This window comes from Varanus komodoensis, unplaced genomic scaffold, assembly GCF_004798865.1.
Source record: "Varanus komodoensis strain SLA01 unplaced genomic scaffold, ASM479886v1 scaffold10, whole genome shotgun sequence".
Lineage (NCBI taxonomy): Eukaryota > Metazoa > Chordata > Lepidosauria > Squamata > Varanidae > Varanus > Varanus komodoensis.
In genome coordinates this window covers 35,247,566-35,274,708 of record NW_025335269.1, presented here as the reverse complement: position 1 = coordinate 35,274,708, position 27,143 = coordinate 35,247,566, and the positions used below count along the sequence as shown (strand labels likewise).

Here is a 27,143-nt window from a genome sequence, read left to right as displayed (position 1 = left end):
TAGTCATTCTTTTAATGACTGTGGTGGAGCAGTTAAGGCCTTTCAAGGGGATATCAGAACTTTTGGAAGACAAGGTATATACATTTTATCAAAGAGACTCAATATACTTAATGGTATTTTAAAGAGAATTTCTTTAACTGTTGAAAGGGATTTTAATGATCTGTCTTACTGCAAATGATTATTTACTGAGGTGTGAGTCTAAGGTCTATCTCCAGAAGTCTTTGGTTCTCTTTAATTGGTATTTTGAGATTTGTAAGAGTGTTGCTTTAGTGTGCTTTGTATATTTAATCAAAGACTAGGAGTGGAATTTTCATAGGATCCTAAGTGCCTTTAAGATATGTCCTATTTTCCTCAGGATCTATGCTCCAAAAATTCTATGATGCTTTGTGGAAACTAATATGCCCTAATGAAAATATATAGAAACTAGATTGATTCCAGTCTGCTAAGAGACTGAATCTGCACCTAAGAAATGGCATATGATGGGATTCCAAAAGACTATGCCTACGTCTCTCCACACAACTTCTCAGGTCTCTCCCTGGGATATGCCTCCCCGCTGCCTTGAACTATTCCCAACATTTTGGGAAGAGATCTCCTCAGCTTCTTGAGCAGACATGGGTAGTGTGGCTCTCCAGATGTCACTGACCTGCAACTCTCTCTGTCCCTTGACCATGCTGCCTGGGCTACTTATAGTCCAAGAACATATGGAGGGCTGTCCTAGAGGCTCAAGCAGCCTTAGCTGCTGCAGTCAGAACCAGGAATCAGACAAGTTTCAATAAGTTGCAGAATAGCTTGGCTACACACAGGGCGCTTTTTTGAATGCCTTGCTTTTGTTTTGTTTCGCTTTTTATTTATTTATTTATTTATTTTTGGTAGTAGTTTGCTTATAACTAGAAGCCTGTAACTTTGTTTGATAGACTTTTCTAACCAATGTAAGTCTGGAATTTTAATATTCTCCAATATATATTATAGTGTTTCTTAGCTGCTTTTGGAACTTGTTCAGACATAACATTCCCAGTTTCTTATCCACAGTTTAGAGAAGCCATTCTATCCTGTGTTTTCCAGATATATTAGACTACAAGTCCGCTCTTCTGCAAGCAGCATGGCCATTTTAGCAATTGGAAGTATGCTCCCTTCCCTGAGCCCCCTTTTCTCTCTTTGGCTTTAACCCTTCTTAAAACTAAATAACACGGATTGTAGCGCTTGAACTTGAAGCTTTGGACAATGACTGAAAGTCTTGGTTAGGAGGCAAGAATGGCTAGAGGAGGCTGAACCTACATCCAGGTTCACTGACAGGATAATGTCAGTGTCACAATAAGGCCAACAGCCAACAGCCAATGGGGGACAGAATAAGCCTATGCAATCCCATGAATGCTTTTGGCAAAGCCCAGTTTAGATGTTCATGAGCGTGTATGCGTGCTGAGAGGCCTCTGGGTGGACTTTCCCAATCTCCTTGAGTTCAGATCTTCCTGTGTTGATCCAGCATGCTCTGAAAAAGTATTCGGTTTGCACTAACCTGTACATGAGCGGAAATCAACATGACTAGGAACTCTCTTTCAGATCGTGATGGTTCAAACATGACAAGGTCTGAACTAAGGGGACAGGGTGGCATCTCTGGATATGTACGGGTGGGGCCAGTGTACACAGCCCCATCCCTGGGTACTTTCTTTTGCCCTACCTGTTCTCCTGAATGCTTGAATGGGGCTTATGAGATCCAGTGTAGTATGACTGTTCTGGCACTTAAACTAGACTTGGAAATCTCAAAAATAATCTCCTTTCTTTTGTTCTCTTTAACTGAGACAGTATCTTATATAAAACTAATAAAAGTTTTATGTTCTTTGAATTTTAAAAAAGGGAGTTTTACACTGTTACATTCACTTCGCACAATACAATTGTGCTCTAACAAACAACTGTGTTGACTAGGTATATCTGTGTAGGCCTTAAAAACAACACAGTAATAAAAATAGTTTCCTTATCATACTAAATAAACTTCTTTTGTTATTGTAATTCTGAATTTCTGTCTTTTAATACATTATTTTTGCCAGAATTCAAGAATTCAGAATTACCACATAATTATCCAAAACAGGCACTGTATCATGGTACACTCTCCTTTCTGTTTCTAGTAAGAATCTGTTGTGCAGAAAAGTACACATCAAGCAATAATTGTTCTTGGTTACTGATTCAGATCATGTTGCTGTGTAGTGGTTAATTAATACAGGTATCATTTTCTGTAATAATTCAGTAGTATAAATAAACTATACCAAGCTTGTATCCATTGTTAGTTTGTTTAATTTCATATTATTTTTGATAGCATAGATTCTTTCTTTGGTATCTAGCAGCACAACTCAATATATGTTTACTGAAAAGTAAACACTTTATTTCATAGGCCTTACTGACAGACACATGTACTTAGTCCCATATTATAATAAAGTCTGCTATGTTCCAGAAATTGTCTTATTTCTATAATTGGCCTTCATAGCTAAGTTGTGATTAATGGTAATATAAGTTCCTTCTGTTCACAGAATCCCAATTAATGGAAAATAAAAAGTTACTCTGCCCCGTATCACTTTTTCTTTTTGCAAAGCTTTCAATCTTGACTGTCATCCTTTTCTGAGGATTTGGTAGAATTCAGAAAAGGAAGCTTATGAGGCACACCTTCTTGTCTATTTTAATAAAGAATTTCTAAGTCTTCTACTTCTTACCTAAGATACTCTGAAACAAAAATCAGACAACTTGCATACCTGGCTCCTAAGAAGAATCCGACTGAGGAGTGCTGAACCCTTTTTCTTATATTTTTATTGGTTAGAAAGGTGAATCTACCCAACCAAAAACGTGTTCCCTGGAAATGGGAACAAAATACTTTTTAGATAGCTCATTAATTTTTGTATCAATGTTCATTTTCATGGCATTACATTATGACCTGATTTACTGCAGCGACTTTTAAGTTAAATAGAAACCAGTGTGTACACAGTTGAAGAAACACCAGTTATTTCACATTTCCACAAAAGTTGAAAAATAAAACTGCTAGTGACTTAATTGAAAAAACACTATATTAAATGGACATTTAGTGAACGTCTCATAATTTAACACCAAGTGTGTCTGCATATTAAAAAGGTTTTATATAGGTTGTCTATATTAATCTGCCAGTCTCTATAGTTTTTATCAAGTCAGCTAAAGTACACAACATCCAAGTCTCAAAGAACCAAAGTATTTATTTCGTCCCTTGTCTAAATGAAAGTATAGGTTCAAATTTTCAAAAGGGAAGGATCTTCATATTGCATTGCCAAGAGCACCTGCATACATGTGGCCATATTCATATGAGAAGCAAGTGACTAATATGAAGCAGACAAATACAGCACACACACATATAAATGGTTAATATATGTGCAGACATAACCATTTGCTCCTACATGTATTTGGTTGAACCCGTAGCACTGATAATTGCAATAAATTGTGACAAATACAGCCATAACTTCTGCAGGAATTTTTGGCATGCAACTCTTTAAGCTAAATATTTTGAAAACTGGTCAACTAGCTGCTTCAACAGCTATGCGTAAGGCAGTTTTATGAAAATAATTGTTAAGAGAACATTGAGAGTGGTTGTCAGCATGGAGTAGAGAGATTTAGCACAATGACTTCTAGTAGCCTTAATAAAAGTCGCACTGCTAAATCTCATCATACCACACTGAAAGATTAACCCAAAATTCACACGATGTTTACTTTTTATTAAGACTCTGTTCATTACCACTTTCTTCCTCCTCCTCCTCCTCATCTTCCTCCTCCTCCTCTTCCTCCTCCTCTACTTCATCTGCTTCCTCTTCCTCCTCCTCCTCCTCTTCAACCTCCTCTTCCTCTTCCCGATCTTCTACTTCATCTTCCTCATCTTCCTCATCATCCCCTTGTTCCTCATTATCATCAGAATATTCTTCTTCCTCCTCCTCTTCCTCCTCCTCTTCTTCCTTGTCATCCATTTCCTCAGTTCCATCTGTTTCATAACACTCATCTACTGAAGAGTTGTCTGCTTTAACTACAAAAGGTTTTCTTTTGGGTGCAGGTTCTTGGGGCTGCTTCTCTTGTGTCTTTCTTTTTTTTGCCAAAGGACAGCCATAAACACTGTTCAGAAAAAGAAGGCATACATGTTACTACAACATCTGCCAGATTACCAATGCAGGGAGGATAAAAAAATGTGTTTTGATGCAATTGATTGCTTTCCTTCAAACATTCCTTTCCCCAACAAAGTCAGTCTTAAATACGATTGTGAAAGAGATGCAAACAACTATTTAGAAATGTAACTGAAACAAACATTCAGAACTTATTATTGAATTTATTTATCAGGTTTCTATCCTGGCCCTTTAGCCAAATTATTGAAATAATACATGGAATTATTATTTTTTCCACTAGAATAAATGGGAAAAGTTTCATAGAAGTGGAAATTATGCCATTGTGCTTTCCTGGTGTCCCTGCTCATTAACTAATATTACAGTAAGCAGTAAGTAGGCACTCTAGTGAGTGCCATCACAGTTAGAATCATGGAATCATAGCATAGTTGAGTCGGAAGGAGCCTGTAAGTCCACTGAGTCCAACCCCTGCTCAATGCAGGACTCCAAATTCAAGTGTCCCTGACAGAGGGCTGTCCAAACACCTCTTGAATGCCTCCACTGTGGGAGAGCCAACAAACTTTCTAGGCAATTGGTTCCATTGCTGTTCTGCTTTAACAGCTGGGAAGCTTTTCCTGCTGCCCAGCCAGAATCTGGCTTCCTATAATTTGAGCCTATTATTCTGTGTGCTGTGCTCTGGGATGTCTGAGAAGAGATCCTGGCACTCCTCAGTATGGCATCCTTTCAAGTATTTGAAAAATGCGATAATATCTCCCCTCAATCTCCTCAGGTCTAAACATGCCAGCTCTTTCAGTTTGTCCTCATAGGGCTTTGTTTCCAGTCCCTTGATCATCTTTTTTGCTCTTCTCTGAACTTGTTCCAGTTTGTGTGCATCTTTCTTGAAGTGCGGTGCCCCAAACTGGACACAACACCCAAGATAGGGCCTAAGTAGTACTGAACAGAGGGGAACGCATGTGACCTTTCAGACTCCTCCTACTCCCCCCACAATTACAATACGCATCTATTATAAACACAGCAGAGATATGATCACTCATGTGTGCTGACAGAGCAAGAACTGCGTTTTAAAAAACCAAAATGCCAGCATAGTGGTGCACTGTAGACAAAAGGAGTTCCAGTGAAGACTCAGCAAAGTTCCAAGGGTGCTTCCAGAGGACATCCGGCACTAAATCGTAAAGCCATTGCACAGTTGTTCAGATGTTGACTTTAGCTAATTCTCCTCTTGCACAAAATTTGGAACCTACCTTCCATTATAACAACATCATTAGCACTATTAATGCCAATATGGGCTGCATGGTAATATAATCTAATGTTAATAATATGCTCTGTGTTAACATGTGTGTGTGTGTGTGTGTGTATAATTAGTGTTATGGATATTTGTACATTTTATTCAAAACTTGTAATGTGTCCATTTTGTTCCATTTTTCTTTCTTTAATTGTCCGGGGTTTTTTAACGCACAATAAAAAGTCATTTGCAGTAGTGAGATGGCACAATTAGGTACTGCCCTTGATCATCAGTGCCTAAAATTTCCTCAACAGTAGGCTATAGACCAGATGTCTCAAACTCGCGGCCCGCGGGCAAATTGCCGGGCCGAGCGGGGCACGGGGGAGGGGCCCTGCGGCCTTCAAAGCGCCAGTGGTGGCGCCCGGGCCGGCCTCCGGATGAGCGGCCCACCACCACCGCGGGGGTGGAGTACTTGATGCGGCCCAGCCTCACCCAGACTCTACTTCCAGCGGCCCCCGGGTCAGCTGAGTTTGAGACCCCTGCTATAGACAAAGGATATAGCTCCCTGTATTTCTAAAGACTTCTTGTCATGATAAATGGGCTTGCTCCAAAATGTGTTGTGTGGACCAGGGCCAGTCCATACCGTTTTGCTACCTGAAGTGAAGCACCCCTCCCTTCCACTCCATGTACCAGAATATAACTGGAAAAGCAGCTTTATTGTCCTTCAACACTGGTGATAGGCTAGTGTCTTCCCCTACAGCTGAGGAGGCTGGCAAGTTTAGGGGACCAAGGCCAGGCTACATGGCGTAGAAAGCTGTATCCTTGAACATAGGGAGCGGCTGGCAACTTAGCAGAAATAGCTGCCACTTTCCACTAGCATTTGCTGCCTGAGGTGGTTGGCTAATTCTGCCTGATGGTAGGGCCAGCCCTGGGCAAGACTTTCTTCGTATGCACATCTTGTTCAAGGAGGCACTTTTTGAAATTGCAAGTAGCTGGGTTGTAGTTTGACCTTAGAAATGAATAGCTTTCACATTACACTGTATATTTCAGTCCCAATGTACAAATTGGCTTTCTGACCTGTGTCCTGATAGCAAAATAAACACTCATGCTGCACTTGACATTATGTAAATAGAGGCTCAGGAAGGGTTAAGCTAAATTCTAAGGGATCAGCTGAATCTCAGCTGCCAAAGCTGAGCAAGTGATTCAGACTCCCAGGTTGTCACTGAAGGTGCATGCAAGGATGCCCACCACTGGCCTTGAACCGTAATGGTGTGAGTTGCCAGCAGCTGGGAAAGTGGTGGCCTCTTGGATTGGCAGGCTGGCATCATTCCACTTGCCAGCAGAGGGGGTTAAAAAAACCTCCTGGCTAGAGGGAATCTTTTGCCTCCTGCTGAGTTTTGACCAGGTGCAAGTTTTGCTCCCTGACCTGCTGTAGGTGAAGAATAGCTTAGGGCTAGCTTTAATATTTCACTTCTGTGGTGGAACAAGGAATTTGCATGTGTGGGGCTACCCATTGTCCTTTACTAATACTGTTTGAATCTCCTGTTATCCATCTGCTCCTGCCCCTTTTCTTTCTGTATGCCATTTCTTTTTCCCTTTCTTAATAAGTGCTTTAATAATTTTTCTTTAATCTGATTTGGTACTTGGTTGAGTTGTGGGGCTAAATCTGGTACCTTAGCCGCAGGGCTGTGTCTGCTCTTTGGGAAGAGGTCCAGCAATGGTGGGACAAAGAAGGGGTATTCTCAGGCATACTGTTACATGTTATTTTCAAAGAGAAATGTCTGCATGTGAAGTTGCTCCAGTATTTTTATTAGGAATCTGAAGAGAGGCAGTCATTAAAAGAATTAGGGCCTGACAACTCATTTACAACTAAAGACTAAAAATCTGGATTTTTTTTTCTGTTCATTGGGTCAAAATGACACATACTGTGCAACTGATGAGCTTAATGATCAAGACCAGGCAGATATGTGAAGCAGAAAATCAAATTAATTCTGGTAGCAGTTTAAAAAATTGAAAGGGATACATAGTGCAAGAAAAGAGGAATAAGTTCATATTGAAGGCAGAATTGGTGGCATGTGTACATGCTGCATTGTATGCACCACAGGATACCAAAAGCATGCAAAAAGTTTTTTTCCCCTCCTTCAGGATTGCATATGCTTAAGAAAACATATATTCAGCTTTTAAATTTTCCATGGGCATGAGAAAGAGCCATTTGGGTGCAATGGAATTGTTAAGAAACGGAAGAAGCTGAAAACAAAGTTGGTGCCTATTAAGTTGGCAATGTTCCCATTCTGGCATTCAAATGAACCTGCAAAGCAGAGTGAGTGCAACTGCATACATTAGTCCCTGCATGTGGAGGGAACACCAGACCTTTGTGTGTTCTGCACGAAGATATGAAGAGATTTCCTCACTTGTTTTGGCGCAAGAGGGCTCTATACTATCAGGGTATTGGCAGTCATGGGGCGGGGTCCTCTGAGCAGTTTCACTGGAGTACGGATATTGTACCCTTCATGCTTTCATGCCCAGTGTCCAAAGGTCTGAAGTGCCATATCGTGAGGACAGAGATGGGGAAGCAAGGCTGGAGTATGTGTGATGACATTGCTCTCTCTATGCGTTGCTTGGGATTCCTTGAGAGGAATAATGCCTTCATGTTATCAATACATTCGAGAGAAAAGTATTCAGATACATTTCTTCACAGAGCTCTTGCAGTCTCTTGCTTTTTGCATGTGTCGCAGACAGGCTAACCCCCCCTTACTGCCACCACCACAAACACCTCTGGATTTTCTGGATTTAAGATTAAATTTGTTAGTCTTTAGAACAGAGCAATTATTTTGCTTCTGTGAGTTGCTTGCTCATTCTGATTTTTCAGGCTATGCTATTTAATAATCTCTGTGGTCACAATATCTAAGCTGATTATTATCAATAGAAAACATTGTGTTCTTAATGAAATAATGACTAATTCCTATGTTATATTTTAACAATGTGTTTTAAAAGAATGTTTTAAACACTTCTTAGAGTAACAAATTAAAAGACACAGTATCATTTATTTTAATAATTAAAGCCACTTTGTCGGGAAATGTGAATTTCAGTTCCAAAAACCACTTTCCAAACAGGTAGCTTTTTGCAACTAATTTTTCATTAATTTTCCACTTCATTAACTTATGATGGTTTTTAAGGTTGTTGCCCACACTTTGCCTATGATTTTTCTTTCTGAGCCACTTTTCTGTGTCATGCACCATAGTATAAATACATGCTACATTGCCTAAGATGTTACTGACTGTAGCATATGTCACTTCTGAAAGCAGAGTTACAGGTCCTATTCTCAAAGGAAGGAGGATGGCTGATCAGGGGAACACGTTGGGCGGTATGCAGTCCTGCTGCTCCATGGGTTCCTCCATGGTTATGGGACCCACTTCTTGCAGACCGGACTAGTGGTTCTCAAAAGAACCCCAGAAATGCTCATTGCTAATCAATGCTCAATGTTAATCTTATAAGCTGTCCTGAGATGCGATAGTGAAGGACGGCATATAAGTGTTTTAAATAAAGAAAGAAAGAAATTTCCGGATTGGGATAGGGTCAGGGTTAGGGCAGAATTTTGTCGTGTAGGTATGGCTGACATTCCTCTTGTTTGCAGCTGCTCTGGGGATCACAAGGTTTCCACTGCGCTAGCACGACGGCAGCACAGGTTAGTGCCCCATGACTGTTGTCAAACTTGGAAGGCATCTGATATAATTCTACTTGGCATTATAGAATTAGAATGTAATTAGAGATTTGTGAAATCTCCAGTAAATTAGAAATTTGTGAAATAAATCTATCAGTCACTGGAGTTTGTGATTAACTGGAAATGTGCATCCAGGGAATTATAACTGATGCACTCTACTTCAACAGCCCAAGGAAGCCAATGAGTAACATTCCATAGGACATATTTTGCAGGGCTGGAGTTCAGAATGAATGAGCATCTATAGAGGAAGTCCTGTAATGATGTAGCACATTCTATGCATGTTCACCCAAATGTCAGTCCGACTATATTCCATAAGGCTTACTCCCAATAAGTGAGTATAGGAGCCATCCCTTAAATAAAGGAATAGGAAGTATAACTTCAAAATATAAATGCCAGTTTGGGCTGCATTAAGGAAACTATCATAATAGGAGAAGCAATATTTATCGTATTTATCTTATCTACCTTTGTCTTCCCTCCCCAAACATCTGTTCAGTTCTTCATTTACTATTTTAGATTGTAGCACACTTGGGGACTAATAGCTGTCTATTTTTACCTTATGTAAATCACCATGTGCACTGATTAGATTATACGTAAAAAGGGGGGAAACAACAAAATAAATTTTATCACACACAGTTTTGAATGTTTGGGCCATACTCTTCTTTGTCAGCTGTCACAGTTCCATGTGGCATTGCAGTTTAATAACATTGTGGTCTATTTTAATTTCATCTTTGATATTTGCTGCTTGGTTTTTCCCATGCCAAGCCACAGCAAACACTATGTCATGCCTGATCTAGCCCTAAAAGCTTATGACAAAGAAGAGATGAAACAGTATTGAACAGAGCCTGCAGGGAAAGACAAGCAATGTATTCAAATTGCTGCAGGGGTGTTTGAGAACAGTTGGACAATAGAAGAAGAACGGCCATAGCCATTAATGTGTATTTAAGGGAACATGGCTGCAAATCATTCTCACATGGAAAGCTGCAATACCTCTGTATGATTAACCTGTGGAACTGATTCTATGTGATGTGGTGATGGCAACTGGCATAGGTAGATTTTTTAAAAAAAAATCAGATACAGTTTGGGAGAAACTATGGGAACACTTGCACAACTATAAGATGGGAGGGTTTTGTCCCCTAACAGGTTTTTTTTTTTTTTTGGTGGGGGGTGTTAGGGCCTATAGCATTGAAAGGAAACAGATTTTCATGAAAGACTGCGTAATTTTGTAAAATTATGCCATGGAATCATATTACAGAGTGCTACATGTGACAAGGCATGTTTGCCCAATTGAAGTCAATGGCTACACTGAGGGACAGGGGAGTTGAGAATAATAAACCATTTCAAGATGCTCAACGGAGTATCACATCAATTGCACATAGTTATTCCTTGAACAGTAATACATTCTGCGGACAAAGGAAGGCAAGAGTTATTGTCTTGGAACAATAGAGATATGTTTCAAAATGGTATTAGGAGCCTAGTTTAAACTGAAGTGCTTTTCCTTCTGTTCAAAGCACTTTCATAGAAGAGGCTTATATTGCTTTAAAAAAAATCTCTTGCATTCCTACAATGATGTAAGATGAGCTACCATGGGCTCTTCCAGCATGGATTCCCTCCTTTCTGTAGCTTGCTTCTCTGAGTGCAGCATCACAGGTACATCACTGCTGAGCAGTGATGTGTTCAAGTTCTTAACTCCAAGTCTCGAGTCAAGTCTCAAGTCTTTACTTTCAAGTTCAGGTCAAGTCTCAAGTCATTGCAAGCAATTTTTGAGTCAAGTCCCACATCTCTTCTCAAGTCTGAAGAACCAGCATTACAAGAAAAAAATGAGGTTGTAGTGGAGTGTGTGGGGGTAGGAGAGTTGTAACACCCCCCCCAATGTTCCCATCTGCACTTCTCTCAGTGATGCATTGAAGTCCTTTACTTCAACCATGTTTTATTTAAACAAACAAGTAAAATCCCTATCCTGCCCCACCTGCTTTGTAAGTTGCCTAGGAAGGCCCTGGCAGTTATAGGCGGCCGCGCGCGGTGCGTGATGGGGTGGGTCTCGGAGGCGCCCTGCGGACTCAAAGCAGCGGCTGTGGCCAGGAGGGAACGGCCCCTCGGGCAGGAAACACCGACCCCGCGCTGCAAGAAAGACTTCTGCCCACCTCCAGCAGCACGCCGCTCCCGGGCAAGCGAATGCGGGCAGACGCACGTGGCCACGACGTCGACGGCAGCCAGCTCCACCGGCCAGCGCAGGCGCACGCGGCGCCAGAGAGTGCCGCCCGCCGGCCCAGGTGATCGGGCGCGCGCGGTGTGCAACGGGGCGGGTCTCAGAGGCACCCTGCGGACTCAAAGCAGCGGCCGCGGCCAGGAGGGAACGGCCCCTCGGGCTGGCGGCCGAAGGGCGGCGACCAAAGGGGGTTGCCGCCGTTTGGGGTGCCGTTCGGGGGGACGAGAGGGGGGCTGGGCTGGCCAAGGACTCTTGTTGAAATAGGCTTGCCTACTGCTGAATCTTAGGGAAGGGGAAGGATTCCCCCCCTTTTTTTTCTTTCTATCGTTCTTTTTCTCCTCCTTCGACCTACTTTATAATTTTACCCTGCTTTAATCAGTGCTTTGAGTCATTCCTGGCCATGTTGACATTAATATATCCTGGGGAACACATGGGCGCTGCTATTGGCGTGGTCACGGGCAATGGTCGTTACAACAATAGGGGCTTAACGTGTCCACGTAGAAGAAGGATGGACAGATGGCTGACACCTATCCCTCCTTCTGGTCCTGCCCCCAACCAGAGGGCGCCAGGTAGCCTTGTCAACCACCCCTCGGGTCTGACGGTGCTGCTGCTCAATGCCAGGTCGGTCAATAATAAATCTTCCCTCATCCATGACTTGATTGTGGATGAGGGGGCCGACCTGGCTTGCATAACGGAGACTGGGCGGGAGAGGGAGGGGATGTTGCCCTCTCCCAATGGTGCCCGCCCGGGTATCTGGTTCAACACTGTTCACGCCCAGAAGGGAGGGGAGGGGGAGTCGCATTGGTTTCCCGAGCCTCCATCTCTCTCACGGGTCTTCCGGTCCCTTTGAGACCAGGGCTGGAGTGCCTCTACTTGGTATTGGGCGAACGAGACAGATTGGGGATTCTATTGGTGTACCGTGCACCTTTCTGCCCAGCAGTCTCCCTATCTGAGCTGACAGAGACCGTCTCAGACCTGGTGTTGAGGACCCCCAGGATGTTGGTCCTGGGGGACTTCAATCTCCATGCCGAGTCTAGACTGACCGGGGCGGCTCAGGACTTCATGGCCTCTATGACGGCCATGGGCCTGTCTCAACATGTCATCGGCCCGACCCATGAACGTGGACACACTCTGGACCTGGTATTCACGACGGGGCAGGAAGAGGATGACCTGAGGGTGAGAAACTTATGTTTGACTCCCCTGTCATGGTCAGATCACCTCCTGGTGAGGTTTGTGCTCGATAGTGGCCTCTCCCTCTATAAGAGTACGGACCCGATTGTATGGGCCCGCCCCCAGAGCCGGATGGATCCGGATGGATTCCTGAAGGCCCTGGGGGAGTTTCTGGCTGACAAGACTGGTGCTCCTGTCGAGGCTCTGGTCGAACTGTGGAACGGAGAGATGACCAGGGCTGTGGACACGATCACTCCCAAGCGTCCTCTCCCACTGGGCAGAGTCCGCTCTTCCCCTTGGTATACACCTGAATTGCGGGTGATGAAGCGAGTTGGGAGACAACTGGAGCGTAGGTGGAGGAAATCACGGGATGAATCTGACCAAACACACTTGAGAGCCCACTATCGGGCCTATGCAGTGGCGGTGAAGGCGGCGAAAAAGAAGTTTTTTCCCGCTTCCATTGCCTCCTCACAATGCCGTCCGGCGGAGCTTTTTCGAGTGGTGCAAGGCCTGGTTCGCCCGGGTCCTAAGGAAGATCCAATGCCACCCTCAAAGGCCCGCTGGGACGACTTTGCCAGGCATTTCAGGGAGAAAATCGCTCAGATTCGTCACGAGCTGGACTCCACTAATGAATCAGAGGTCTCTGAGGAGTCGCCAATGCTACCGTCTGGTCCAAAATTATTGGAGGAATTTCAATTATTGTGGCCCGATGATGTGGACAAGGTGCTTGGACGAGTACGTCCCACCACTTGCCTATTGGATCCTTGCCCGTCTTGGTTAATAAATAACTCCAAGCACAGGATTGGGACCTGGATCTTGGAAGTGGTTAACGCTTCTCTGAGGGAAGGTCGAGTGCCTGCCCCTTTAAAGGAGGCGGTAATACGACCGGTCCTGAAGAAAGCGTCACTGGATCCAGAGATGGCCACTAACTATAGACCTGTGGCCAACATCCCGTTTCTGGGCAAGGTGTTGGAGCGAGTGGTGGCGGGACAATCCCAAGCACTCTTGGATGAAACTGATTATCTGGATCCTTTTCAGTCCGGCTTCAGACCCGGGTACAGTACTGAATCTGCCTTGGTCGCCCTGTATGATGACCTGTGCAGGGAGAAGGACAGGGGGAGTACATCCCTGTTGGTTCTTCTGGACCTCTCGGCGGCTTTCGATACCATCGACCATGGTAGGCTTGCGGGATTGGGGGTTGGAGGCACTGCTTTGCAGTGGTTCCGCTCCTATCTCAATGGTCGATTCCAGAAGGTAGTGCTGGGGGACCATGTCTCTACGTCATGGCAGTTATGCCATGGAGTACCACAGGGCTCCATTCTATCCCCTCTGCTATTTAACATCTATATGAAACCGCTGGGAGAGGTCATCAGGAGGTGTGGGCTGCGGAATCATCAATACGCTGATGATACCCAGCTCTACCTCTCGTTTTCCACTAATCCAGGTGAGGCAGTGGCTGTGCTGAACCGGTGCTTGGCCGAGGTAAGGGAATGGATGAGGGCCAATAAACTGAAACTCAACCCAGACAAGACGGAGGTCCTGTTGGTTGGCGGATCGGGTTTCGGAGAGGGTGGATTTGACCTGGTCCTGAATGGTGCAACACTCCCTCTTAGGGATAAGGTCCACAGCTTAGGAGTACTCCTCGACCCGGAGCTTTCTTTGGAAGCTCAGGTGACAGCGGTGGCAAGGAATGCCTTCCTTCAGCTTCGGCTGATTAATCAGCTGCGCCCCTACCTGGAGTACGACTGCCTGGCGACGGTGACACACGCGCTGGTGACTTCCCGCCTAGACTTCTGTAACGCGCTTTACGTGGGGCTTCCCCTGAAGACAGTCCGAACACTTCAACTGGTGCAAAATAGAGCTGCCAGGTTGCTGACGGGGACGGGGCGTTATGCTCACATGACTCCAGTCCTCCGTCAGCTTCACTGGCTTCCCATTGAAGCCCAGGCCCAATTCAAGGTGTTGATTATGATCTATAAAGCCCTAAACAGCTTGGGTCCTGGCTACCTGAACAAGCGCTTACGTCCGTATATGCCCGACCGCCCTTTGAGATCTGCGGGAGAGTCCCTTCTCTGGGAACCCTCCATGAAAGAAATTAGGAGAGTAAGTACTCGGAGGAGGGCTTTCTCTGCGGTGGCGCCCAACCTATGGAATTCACTCCCCAAAGAGGTCCGCCTGGCACCGTCGTTACTGGTTTTTCGGCGCCAGGTGAAGACCTTTTTATTTAAACATCATTTTAATTGTTAAAACATATGATCTGGCCAGGGCAACTTCTTCTTCCTTCTCTTTCTCCTCCTATATTTTTATTTACTTATTTTATACTGATAATTTTAATTTTATATTTGTAACTCAATGTATTTTTTGTATTTTTGTATTTAATAGTAATTTATTATGTTCTATTGTATTTCAATGTATTTTATTGTGTTGTAAGCCGTCCCGAGGTTTCGGCAAGGGGAGGCATAGAAATGTTATAATAACAACAACAACAACAACAACAACTACATGTATAACCAAACAAACAAACAAACTCCCTCCCTCCCTCCCTCCCACCACCTCTGCTGTATTCATGCCTGACTTCCAGGATATCCTGCCACATAGTAAGCCCTGGAATGACTTGGTTGTACAAATGTAGAACTCTTGAGTCAAGCTGAGTCACTTGCTTGTCGCTCCCAAGCCAAGTCTGAACTGATCCACTGATGCAACTTGAGCTGGACTTGGGAGTGAGTTGCTCAACTTGAGTCCCCAACACTGTTGCTAAATTCTGTTGATACCGGATAGGCTTCCTCTCTTAGCAGGTACTTGAAAACCAGGCTTTGAGTTTGCAAACACTGGTCATCAGGAATTTTGGTTGCCATTAAACATGCTTAGCACTGGCACAGATATGACATTATGTGATGACTAAAGCAAGCCACAGAACAGTGTGTGGTGCAGGGGGAGTGTTGGAAGACAAGTCTCATAAGCCCTAACAAGATAGTTCATCATGATGGATGATACGAGTTGTAGGCCAGAACTTCTAGAAGGCCATGGTTTCTCCACATCTCCCATAAAAGTAAGGGAGGAATGAACATGGGAACAGGGAATAGGGGATGATTTCCTAATCATGGATAGGTGATATGACCATTATGTCTGACAACTGTAATAAGAGAATCTTGGAGATACCACGATGGGCTTACAGAGCCCATTTAACAAGGACATAGTAGGTCAGAAGCATAAGTCTAGTCTATATTTTATATATGAACTATAGCTATTCTAAGTCTACTTGTTAAAAGATTATCTACTACTGATCCCCAATCAGCAAGAATTCCACAATGAATGTATAACATTGTTCCCAAAATCAATGTTTTTCCAAGCCCAAGCACTGTATCTAGTCTAGACACAGCAATATATTCATTTCCATGTGACTGCTATAATACAGTTGATGCTTTGCCCACATGAAAAGAACAATAGGAAAATGATACAAGGAAACCTCTTTATAACACAAAGGTGTGAACACAACTCAAATCACTAGCAAAAATGTGATTAAAAAAAACAAAGAAAATTGCCGCTAAATGAGGGAAATGGGATCTCACATTCAGCTCAAACTCTAAAACAGTGTTCTATCTTTTACACAGTTGGTTAAGAATTATTCAAATGCATAATATTCTGAATTCCAGAAGTCAGAGGATTGAGATGTTTTGTTTTTGATTTCAACAGCACCATGGCTTTTGTTGGCACAGGGAAAATGGTGGCTTTCAAGCAGCACAGAAGAGAATGTGCCATAACATTCTATATTGCTTTTAGCTAAAATCTGGTACTTTAAAATGCTATGCTTTATTAATATTCATTTAACAAGCATTATGGAAAAAGTGTAAGTTCAGTCTGCTTTTTCTTTTCTGTAGTTCCTTATTTTGTTCAAGTGACATCTTGGTTAACACAAAAGACCATTTCAGAAATCATTCTTGCCCCTGTACATCTCTTTCTGTGACAAAATTCAGTTATAAGCTGCTTTCCACCATTGTTTACTTTTGAAATATAACCCCATTTGCCTTAAGGGCCACCTATCCAGTATTCAGTAAATCTTTCTTGCACCCAGCTGCTTTAAGGCCATTTATTTTTCAGAGTTAATAGCACACTGGATATAGGATTATGCCACCTACTGACAGCCAGGGCCAGACGAAGACATTTTGCTGCCTGAGGTGAAGGGCAAGATGGCAGCTACACTTCTGTTCTCCTTGCACATACAGAAGCTGACCAGACAGTCAGCTGAATCTCACTTCACTGGTGCTGGAAGAGCATCCTCTAGCTTAGGAGACCCAGCACAGGCCACACAGCACACACACCTCTTTCTTCCAATATTTGGCACCCTGCCACCACCCTTCAGAACTGACAGCCTGAGGTGACTACCTCCCTCTGCCTGATGGTTGGGCCAGGCCTGCTGAGAGAGTGCTCTCTATCGCATAGTGCAGTCAAACCAGCTAGCTGCAGGTTTCCAATGTCTCTAGCAAAGATCTATACAGGTCAGACAACAAAAGATGCCTTCTTAATTGCAGATGACAGGAATACAAATCAAGGACCTTGGCTATGCAAACACGCTTTGCCACTGAATAATTGTCCCTTCAAACAACTTCGTAGCAAGTCAGACCATGGTCCATCTATTCCATGTTGCTAATTCCAGCTGGCAAAAACTTCTCATGGTGCAAGCAGAGGTTTCTCTCAGTTCTGCTAATCATTTATGGTACTATAGTGCCCTGAGCTTATATTTTAGTGTTTTACTCAGTCTTTGGCTGTTGTTGATTGGGTACACTGCTTAGGTGTTTTGGACTGTTAAATGATTTATAAATACTGTAAATAAATATATACATAAATTTAGTGGTAGGTTGTAAAGTTGGTGGCATTGGAGCCTTCATATATGGCCTGTTGGAGGCACTCCAACTAGTACTGCTACCATAGAATCACATTAAACTTGGGTGCTTGATGCATCTTGTTTACCCAGACAAGGGAAAAATTCAAATCTGTACCTCAAGCTTCCTCAAGAACAATAAAGAGTCAGACAATAGAAGAGATGAGAAGTTGCAGCTTTCCTTGGAAAATGTGAATACTCATAGATGTGAGTCAAATTGACTATGGGTTTTTGCCTTTTGGCTTGCCTTTTTTTAGGTGCAGTAGGTATGTAGTAAAGTGGAGTAATCCGTCTTAAGTCCCAACAACTTGGAATAAGTGGGATATAATTAAAATATATAATAGTAATACATGTCAGATTTGAAAGTCATTATACCAACAATGTTCCATTTTGTTTTAACAACAGTTTTTTTTTCAAATGATCTGATAGGCTCTTAAGTGTATTTATTAGTATGCATGGGTTTAGCTACATGTAATGTTCAAGACATAGTTAGCAGCTATATCTTTTATTTTTAAAGTGTGTGTGTGTGTGTGTGTGTGTGTGTGTGTGTGTGTGTGTAGAATGGGTCTCCAGTCTGTATTGCCATCACAATGCCCTGTGGAAAGGGATGTGAGTACTCCATGATTTTATAAAAACTTGCTTAAAATCTAGGAAACTTCCTAAATTCTCTCCCCAGATGTTGCAGTTGCAAATGTCTTGTTTCTGAAGTGGTACTGTTCCATTAGGAATTCTCCATTGTTCTGGGTGTTTTAGTTCTGAATTTAAGAAAGCTTTGTGTCATTCGCTTACCTGGTAGTCACAGTCATTTGGATTTGCTGGTATAAAACATGGATCAAGGATAATTTTATTTTGAATGAGAGTTAAGAAAATTCATCTTACATATAAATATGATTCTATTATTTATATGCATTTTAAAGATGTAGAATATGGATGTAGGCCATGTAAATTGTTATTAGATTATAGTGTACATTCCAGAACACAAAAGCTCTAATCCTGAATCATGCAGGAATACTATGCTGCTGCTTCTTCCCAACACCATGATCAATAGTCTGTAACCAGTTTCCCTTGGGAAATGGAAATAGACTCTCAAGGGAATGGAAGCCTCAGACCGCATGATTGCTGTGGGATGGAAGTAGCAGTTACCACTAAAGCCAGAAAACCTGACATGTCTCAGGCCCCTGAGAAAAAGCTTTCTCACTACCCTGTGCGGCTGCTACATTTTTAATGCTTCCACGGGGAAGAAAGAGGCCAAAACAAAGAAGGCAAGGGCTGAGGAGAAACTGGGAGAAAAAGAACTAAGCATGCAACAGAGAAGCGAATCAGGGCAGGAAAACACTATGAGAAGAATGACACACACAAAACAAGAAGGGAAAACAATGTCCATTCCTACTATCTATAATAATTGCTTAGAGCCAAATGAGATATTATGCTAATTCCATGGCCCCAATTCAGGTTAGGACAGCACTCTGAAGCTCCTGTGGCACAACTGGCATTAAAACTGGTACTGCAGAGCAATCACCTGAAAACAACAAAAAGAGCAAGAAAAGGTGTACCAGAACGGCAAGGGACATTATTGGCTCTTAGTCCACTGTTGCTATGTGGAACATTCTATGCAATTTCAGATGAATGCACATAACATATCATCAGCAATCATGTAAAGAGGGGTGGAGCGAGCACCTCCCATTTCTGGAGTGGCTGGCAACTTGAGGCAGAGTTGAAAAGGAAGAGGGTGCTGAGAGCTGCCAACACAACACCTGAAACTAAGGGTATCACTCATAAATGTGCGATATAGATGCAGCTTTTGGAGCAGTCATCCAAGTGTACTGACTGGAATCCTGATCCAAAAGTGGAGGAGAACTCAAATTCTCAGCTGAATTGCCAGTGCAAGTGGATCCAGAGATAAGCCACAGTGTCAATGAGAACCAGGCTCTGTGGGAAAGTTTTGTGAACTAGCTCATCTGAAAGTTTAGGGAAAAACTGACCATATAGCATCAGGATAAGAGGGCAGACCAGTGGAGAAGCATCAGGCATTCCAGGTGCTTGGCCCATAAGCAGCAAAATCTACCTCAAAGGTAGAGTTAGCTTTTTTGGTTTGAAAGAAAGAAGAGATATTCCATTTGGAATCAATTTTGTTCCATTAAGCTGAATTCTCCTAATTGCAACATTGTAACTTTTCTGTTTCCTTTATTATTGACTTGACAATAGTCTTCTTTTATACTGACATACCTCATTCTATTGAGCTTTGATTTATTGTGCTTTGCAGATATTACATTTTTTTACAAAATTAAGGTTTGTGGCAGCCCTACATTGAGCAAGACTTTCGGCACCATTTTCCTAAGAGCATTCATGTCTCTGTGACAAATTTTGGTAATTCTCTCAATATTTCAAACTTTTACGTCATTATTATATTTGTTATGATGATCTGTGATGAGTGATCTTTGATGTTACTACTGTAATTGCTTTGGGGTGCCACAAACCATGCCCATATAAGATGGCGAACTTAATCAATAAATATTATGTGTTCTCCACTGACTGGCCATTCCCCCATCTCTCTCTCTCTCTCATCAGGCCTCCCTGTTCCCTGAGACACAACAATATTGAAATTTGGCCAATTAATAACCCTACAATGGCCTCTAAGTGTTCATGTGAAAGGATGAGTAGCACATCGCTCACTTTAAATCAAAAGCTAGAAATGATTAAGCTGAGTGAGGAAGGCATGTCAAAAGCTGAGATGGACTGAAAGCTAGGCCTAGAATTAGAAGTGGAGCCTGAAGATGTGACTAAATTGCTGCAATCTCATGATAAAACTTTTAACGGATGATGAGTTGCTTCTTATGGATGAGCAGAGAAAGTGGTTTCTTGAGATGGAATCTACTCCTGGTGAAGATGCTGTGAACACTGTTGAAGTGATGACAAAGGATTACAGAAACTTAGCTGATGAAGCAGCAGCAGGGTTTGAGAGGATTGACTCCAATTTGGAAAGAAGCTCTGCTGTGGGTGAAATGCTATCAAACAGCATTGCATGCTACAGAAAAATCTTTTGTGAAGGAAGATGCGGCAAACTTCAATGTTGTCTCATTTGTAGTCTTCCTTGTTGTGATTTAAGAAATTGCCACAGCCATCCCAACCTTCAGCAACCACCACCCCGACCAGTCAGCAGCCATCAGCATTGAGGTAAGGCCTTCCACCACCAACCAGAAAACGACTCGTTGAAGGTTCAGATGATGGTTAGCATTTTTTTTTTTTTAGCAATAAAGTGTTTTCTAATTGAGGGTTGTACATAGGGGGCTTTTTTCGACATAATGCTACTGCACACTTAATAGACTACAGTATAGTGTAAACATAACTTTTACATGCACTAGGAAACCAAAAGAAAAAATGTGGCTTGCTTTATTGTGACATTTGTTTAATTGAGGTGGTCTGGAATGAAACTTGCAGCATCTCCAAGGTATGCCTGTAACACAAAGCCAGTCCAGCTGATCAGCTTTAACTAAAAGTAAAGAGATCTCTTCTCTGAGGGAAAGAAGACCAGCCGCAACACTTGACGGTTACTGTTCTTCCTTTCCCAGTGCTTCTTCACTGATAGCGAGGCACTTAGTCCCTGGCAACTGTGCATAAGTTGACATACAGTCTCACCTTGCCTCTCTCTGACAGCTCAAAGAGTCAAGGAATTTGATCAGGCAAGACTATACATGGCTGCAAAAGCACATTTGTGCAGGACCAACAAAAACTAATATTAAACAAAGGCCAAATTTCAGGAGCTAAATTAAAAAAAACTAACAAGCAAACTAAAAAATTACACCAAGTATGCTTTTTGAGGCTGCCCCTCACTTCCCCTCCACAAAAAAAAAGGAAAGGAAAGATGTTGGGGAACAGGTGCTGATCCTTCCAACGTGCCACTGTAGCCTTTAGCAGAGAAGCATTCACTGGTGAGAATATGAAAACAAATGGCAGGAGTTGTTGCTGCTCTTGCCATGTAGGTCCAGATTTGTTCCTGACAACTCATGAGGGACACCTTGCTGGATGAGAATGACACACTAACCTTTTAAAAACCCTAAAACTAGGCTCTTGGTTGTCAGGTCGTCTGTTTCATGTAAAAGAACCCACCCTACAGAAACTGTACCAGGTTTGGACAACCCACTGGCACACCATGGCTGGTTTCTCACAGTGCCTTGTTTTGTTGTGTGAACCAAGTTGCTTAGCCATGGAATTGGCTCCTGATTAATAAAATGAAAATCTGATCATTTTTACTCATATGGTGGCATGAATGAAGGTTAGAATGTGTACTTTTAACATGTTACCAAGTGACTAGAAGCAATAATAATATACCCTAGCAACTTGGATTGCTTCCTGCAGACAAACTGCAAAAAGCCAATAATCAGCACAGTTTCCAAAATTAGCAAATAGTAGAATTCAGGTCAAACAGAGATGTCCCAACAACCACCAATTACTCCCAAAATAGTGTCAGTCTTGCTGAAATCCTGCTATAACAGTTCATCATTGATGTTCAAATGTGTTCTCTTTGTACCGTTGCTGTTCTCAATCACATGACATTTTTGTTAAATTCTATTTGCAACTAAGTATACAACTGTGTCCAACAGGCTGTTCATACTACAGGAATGCCTGGTATTCTCCTCACTTCATCCTCCCTTTCCCCTGAAAAGCCTCTCCAGAGAATTAAGAGGGTGTCAGGGGAAGCTGTACGAAAGTATAGAGCAGAGAGCGCCATTGGCTATTGGGCAGTATAAAAGTGAAATAAATAAATAAAAGCAAAGACTTTCAGATTGAAATGGGAGACCAAAGTCTAGAGTGCAGATTGGGAACCAGGGGAAATTCTGGTGGACACAATTTTATTTGAAGGCTTCCCATGGCAGTGGTGTCAGCAGCTACAGTGGCATTGCTGTTTTGTCTTTAAGATTCTTTCTTTTCTGAAGGAGGCTGCAGGTGGCTGCATTTTGCAGACAGCACTGGTAGAGCCATCGCCTGAGTTCATGTGGCACCTGAGCCCTCTGAGTTTATTTGCCTGGGTGGCTAAGCATGTTGTTCAAAGCTGGGAGTGCTGCCAGGGGGATGGTTTATAAGCTCAGCTGCTGGCTTTCTAAGCTATCCCCCAAACCCATGGCTTATTCTAGGGTTTGTAGGACACCTCTGGGCTTAATCCGTCATCTGAACGTGGATGACACGACAAGCCCAGGGATGGCCAAAATGGCTACAGAGCCACTGGGCAAAAGGGGCCAGAAGGCACTTGGGGACAGTTGCCAGAGGCACTGTGCATGGCCACCACTTGCTCCTGCCATGGCTGGCTGCAGCATTAGCAGCACTGAGCTGTGGCCAGTGATGATCCCAACAAAGCAGGCTTGTGCAGGAGCACTGGCCAGCCACGCTAAGTGCCACCCTCCCATTTTGGGCCAGCCGGGGTGGCAGTGAGGAGAAACTCACTCCCACTGGCTGACTGGAGCAGTCCTCTTTTCCCTGCTGCCCCTGCCAAAAGTGCTGGGGGTGGGGATGACTTGCCTGGTCCCATCCGGTGTTGCTGTTGATCCTGGGAGAAACCCTTTGCAACGGCAGAGTGAGGCCATCTTACAACACCCCTCACCCTTGTAGGATTGATTCTACTTGTGAGTCAAGGGATCCGTGGTTCCCACTGGGTTCCTGAGGTGTCCCCTGGGATATCTGTGGGAAGACTGGGGGTGGGGGGAGGAAGTGCATCAGGACCCCACTCTGCCTGATTTTGTTTAAATGGGCACATCAGGGGCCCCAGGCAAAACAGCCACTCAAGGGCACCTTATAAGCCACCCCAGACTTGAAGTGCCATTTGATTCTGCTCAGAGACCGATGGAGAGGCTCAGTCCCGCAGCATTCCCAGTTCTTCACCAACTGGCCCCAGTCGCTAGGGAGAAGGCTGCCAAAGTTCTTCTCTGTGTGTACGTTCTTTGGCTCATTCCTTTCCTGTCTGGAGTGATGACAAACTTCTGTGTCCTGCAAGCTGCACAGTTGGAGGAAAAGCACCCTCTTGCCACGTTCTCCTCAATTTAGCTCCTCTTGGCAGGCATTGGCTGGGGGCTGTCACTGACTCCTCCAAAATGCGTTGAATGTGGGGCCATTCTAGGGCATTCTGTGGCGGAAAAGGGGGATGCAGTGCCTCCTGCTATTACCCGGGCTAGCCTCACCCCCACCCCCCCTCACACAAATTTCCCAATGCCTGTGTGCATCCCAAACCCACTGGAGATTGATGGAGTAGTAGGGGACAGACTATTGTCACTAACTCTTTAAACATCTGGGACTAGAATGATGTCAAATTTCACTGAAAGCAAAACTTCAAGCTTGATTTGGAAGTGCTAAGTTAGGTGGAATGTCTGAGAAATTTCTAGGGAAGCAAATGGTTTCCCTAAAATAGCAAAGATTGTCAGGGCTTCTGTACACCTCAACCTCCTTCCATTAGCAGTGCAACCAATTACGGGTCTTCATACAATATACTTCTGAGAGTTACTAGAATACCTCTTGTCTACTTCTGTGAAGGCACCATAAAAAAGCAGTAACCTAGAAACTACACTTGATTTGATTAACACACTCCAGGGCTGATGCCATCACATACGTATGATTGGTGGGGTACATTCCTGAAGATCCACATGTCTGTTCCATCAACGATCAAATTTTGTGTTTCCATACTTCTCCTAATATGCACAAGGCACCCATCCACTCTTCCCCTGAGCTGGTTCAATCAAGTAAGCATTTCATATGAATCATGGATGAACAGTGTTTTAGGAATGCCCTTCCATGGACACACTCTCATGTCACACTAATTCAACCTGGCAGTGAATCACAGTGGTTGGCTGTCATGAAAATCCTCCATGGTACACCTGGCAAACTATTGGGTTCTCTGTTTGGTGTTGGCCCTATCCAACCCTGTCCTTCCACCAGAATTCTTGCTTCCCAGAATTATCCCAGGGAATACTGCAGAAGGAATGAATAGTCCAATCATGAGCCGTTTTGGGTTTGCTGTGGCCTTTTTCTCCTTAAATTATTTTTTTCTGGAGATCATGAAAGCTGCTGTTAATTCGACTGTTGCAATCCCTGTTTTTAATAGCTCCAAATGGTTAGGATTAGTTTTCTGTGGTTCCCAAGCATGTATATATTTTTGGTCCCTAATTTTGCAAATATTTGCCATTTTCCCCCTGCACTTTCACAGCTGTTGCCTTTATACTTGCATGTGTATGGGAATAGGGAACTTTGGGTGGGCAGTGTGCAGGGGGTGCATGATGGCAGGGGCAAAGTTCCAGGTTACTCACCCTGAGCATTGCTCCACAGAGGAAGACAAGTTTATTTATCCTTTGGCTACACCTGACAGCTGCCAAAGGGCAAGCTTGGGATCTGGTTGTGCACCTCTGTATGATATACAGAAGAATGGTAAAGTTTCTGAATCCAAATTGTTTCCCCCCACCACTGCCTGACTCCAGCTTCACATGATGCTTCTCATCTTAAGGGGAGGCAAGGGCAGGGTGCCTCTTCTGTGTACCTCTTGCTGTCCCTTTGTGATCTGCTGAGATACATGTGAAGGGAAGCTGCTCTTCCCAGGGCTGACTGTCCCTTGCTGAATGTATCCCCACCGTTATCCCCAACCTCAGATAACAATTGGAAGCTGGTAGTGCATGGGGATCTCCAATGACAGATCAGAGCTAGTAACCAGGATTCTTCCAGAAGGGAATTGTTTGCGGAAGACTCTAAGCCCCCTTAAACTCCAGGGAAGTCTCTGGGCAGACTGTCTGGAGAAACCAAAGGTGGCCCCACAGGCTGAACTGAGGCACTCAGCATGCCAGGTTAGGCTCATGGGCTAGGGCTTCTTGTACCTCTTATCTCAGGATCCCATTTATATATGAAGTAGATCTTGCAAGGCTGATCTCAGCCCTCCAGCAACCCAAGAGATTGTTTAGTCCATGCACATACATTTGCCTACCATGTATGTCCATGCACATACATTTGACCTTGTGCAACTTACTGTCTCTTGTGCTAACCCACTGTTAAGTCTGTTGTAAGAATGAAAATGGAGTGTCTCATGTTCACCGCCCAACTTATGTACAGGAAGTGTAAAATACAAATCGGAAAAGCAATACCATAAATTATGTTGTAATAATGAAATAATGATGAGAAGTATTTAACCCTCCAAAATATTGAACTTAGATACTTACAATAAAGCCTCCCCATTAATAGAGTAGACTTTAAGAACATGCTATGGGTAGAAGGAATTCTGTTCAAAACCAAGGTCTCCTCACCAAAAAGTAGTAACTTCACAAACTCTTTTGTGTGGAAATTGGCTCAAACTGTATCGATACCTTTACCCACAGAAAGCATTCTTCAGGCTGCACTGAGTATTAGGATAAGGCCTTTTACTTACATGAAGAAGTAAATACCTACACTGAATTGGTTGTGCTGAGCCCAATAGTAGTAATGGCTAGTTCTTCACAGGGTTGCTCATCTATACAGCTCAAAATGTTTTATAGATGAGGGTGAGTGTCTCCATCTCATTTTTTTTTAAGACGTGGAAAATGAAGGACTGAGAAAGAGTGAGGAGTGGGGAAGGGAGAATGGCTTACTCAACATGTGAAGATTGTCCTGCCATCCCTCTTACAGCCACTTTAAGAAGCAAGATTCCTAAAGTTGCTCTCAGACTATCTGTTTCTATCAGTGAAGTGAGCACATTATGCTTTCAGCCAAGCCAGTTGTTCTGTAAAAAAAGAAAAAAACCTACTGCAGGTAAGAGGACAAATCTATATGGATATCTGCAGTGGTCTCTTGAGAAAATTGTCTTGCTGATTGTATTGGGTACCGTTTCTTTTTTTTTCTTTCTTCCCTTTCCTGAAGTACACACTTGGCTCTTGTTTATTTGGTGGTTGACACAGCTACATGTCCATGGCTGCCACCCCTGTATAAACCTCCCAGAAGCAGGCAATGTGGCAGCAAGCAGGGTGCTGATGGGAAAGTATGTGCCCAACACCTGCCATTGGAAGGAAAATGAGCTATCATCACGGAAACACCCCGTGCATGCCAGGACCAGGGACTTCTGTGCAGATCCCACATCCTGGAGTTGATGTTGCTGTCATCACACAGATGGAACATAAAGCACCTTCTGAAACCATGCTTCTGAAATGACTCTCTTTCTGTCACCGGCTGTACATAAAATGGTCTTCCACAGAACTAGCGCAGGGCAGCAAAGAGATGTGTGTAACATATTTTATTTGAGTTGACGTGTTATTTTTATAAGCATTTATTTCATTTTTACTTAATAGACACGAAATCTTTACTCTTTGAATGCGGGATAATATGAAGAAGGGGGAGGATGAGGCGGCAGAGGGGAGAGAGTTTACTGTTTGTATTGTATTAGAAAATGAAAACAAATCTAATAAGCTATTAACAGCAACCTGCTCAGTCTTGTGTTAAAAGGGCTCTTTCCTGAGCATATTCTTCAGTCCCTTTTAGGGTTGGTGAATTTTTAAACATTCAGAAGGCTATAGCTGAATAGGCTGGGGATTCGAGCTTGTCTACTGTTCAGTCCTTTTGACGTGAAAGCCGTGTCTCCAGCAAGGGTAAGCACATTGCAGTCAGGGCCAGCCTCCCCTTAAGCAGGGTGAAGTGAGGCAGGGTGAGGGGTGGTGAGGTGTGCCGCCCCATCCCCTGCAGGAGGACCTGCTGTCCCTGCCCTGCCATCTTCAGGGGGTGCTCTGGGGAGCACTACCAGCTGCTCTCCCACAGTGGAATTTCCTACAGTGAGAAAGTGGCCAGTGGAGCTCTCAGAGCCAAGGGCTGTCCTCCGTTTCCTGCATTGCACACCCCTT

At 43.5% G+C, this 27,143-nt stretch overlaps 1 protein-coding gene across 4 annotated transcripts in view; it reads right to left on the bottom strand.

Moving 5' to 3' along the window:
• Positions 1–27,143, bottom strand: part of MYT1L (myelin transcription factor 1 like) — a 154,580-nt gene that overhangs the window by 114,001 nt on the left and 13,436 nt on the right. For all 4 annotated transcript variants that reach the window (XM_044419192.1, XM_044419193.1, XM_044419190.1 and 1 more), the window contains exon 4: positions 3,743–4,110. In XM_044419192.1, the coding sequence (XP_044275127.1) occupies positions 3,743–4,110 (368 nt within the window). The remainder of the gene's footprint in view (positions 1–3,742; positions 4,111–27,143) is intronic.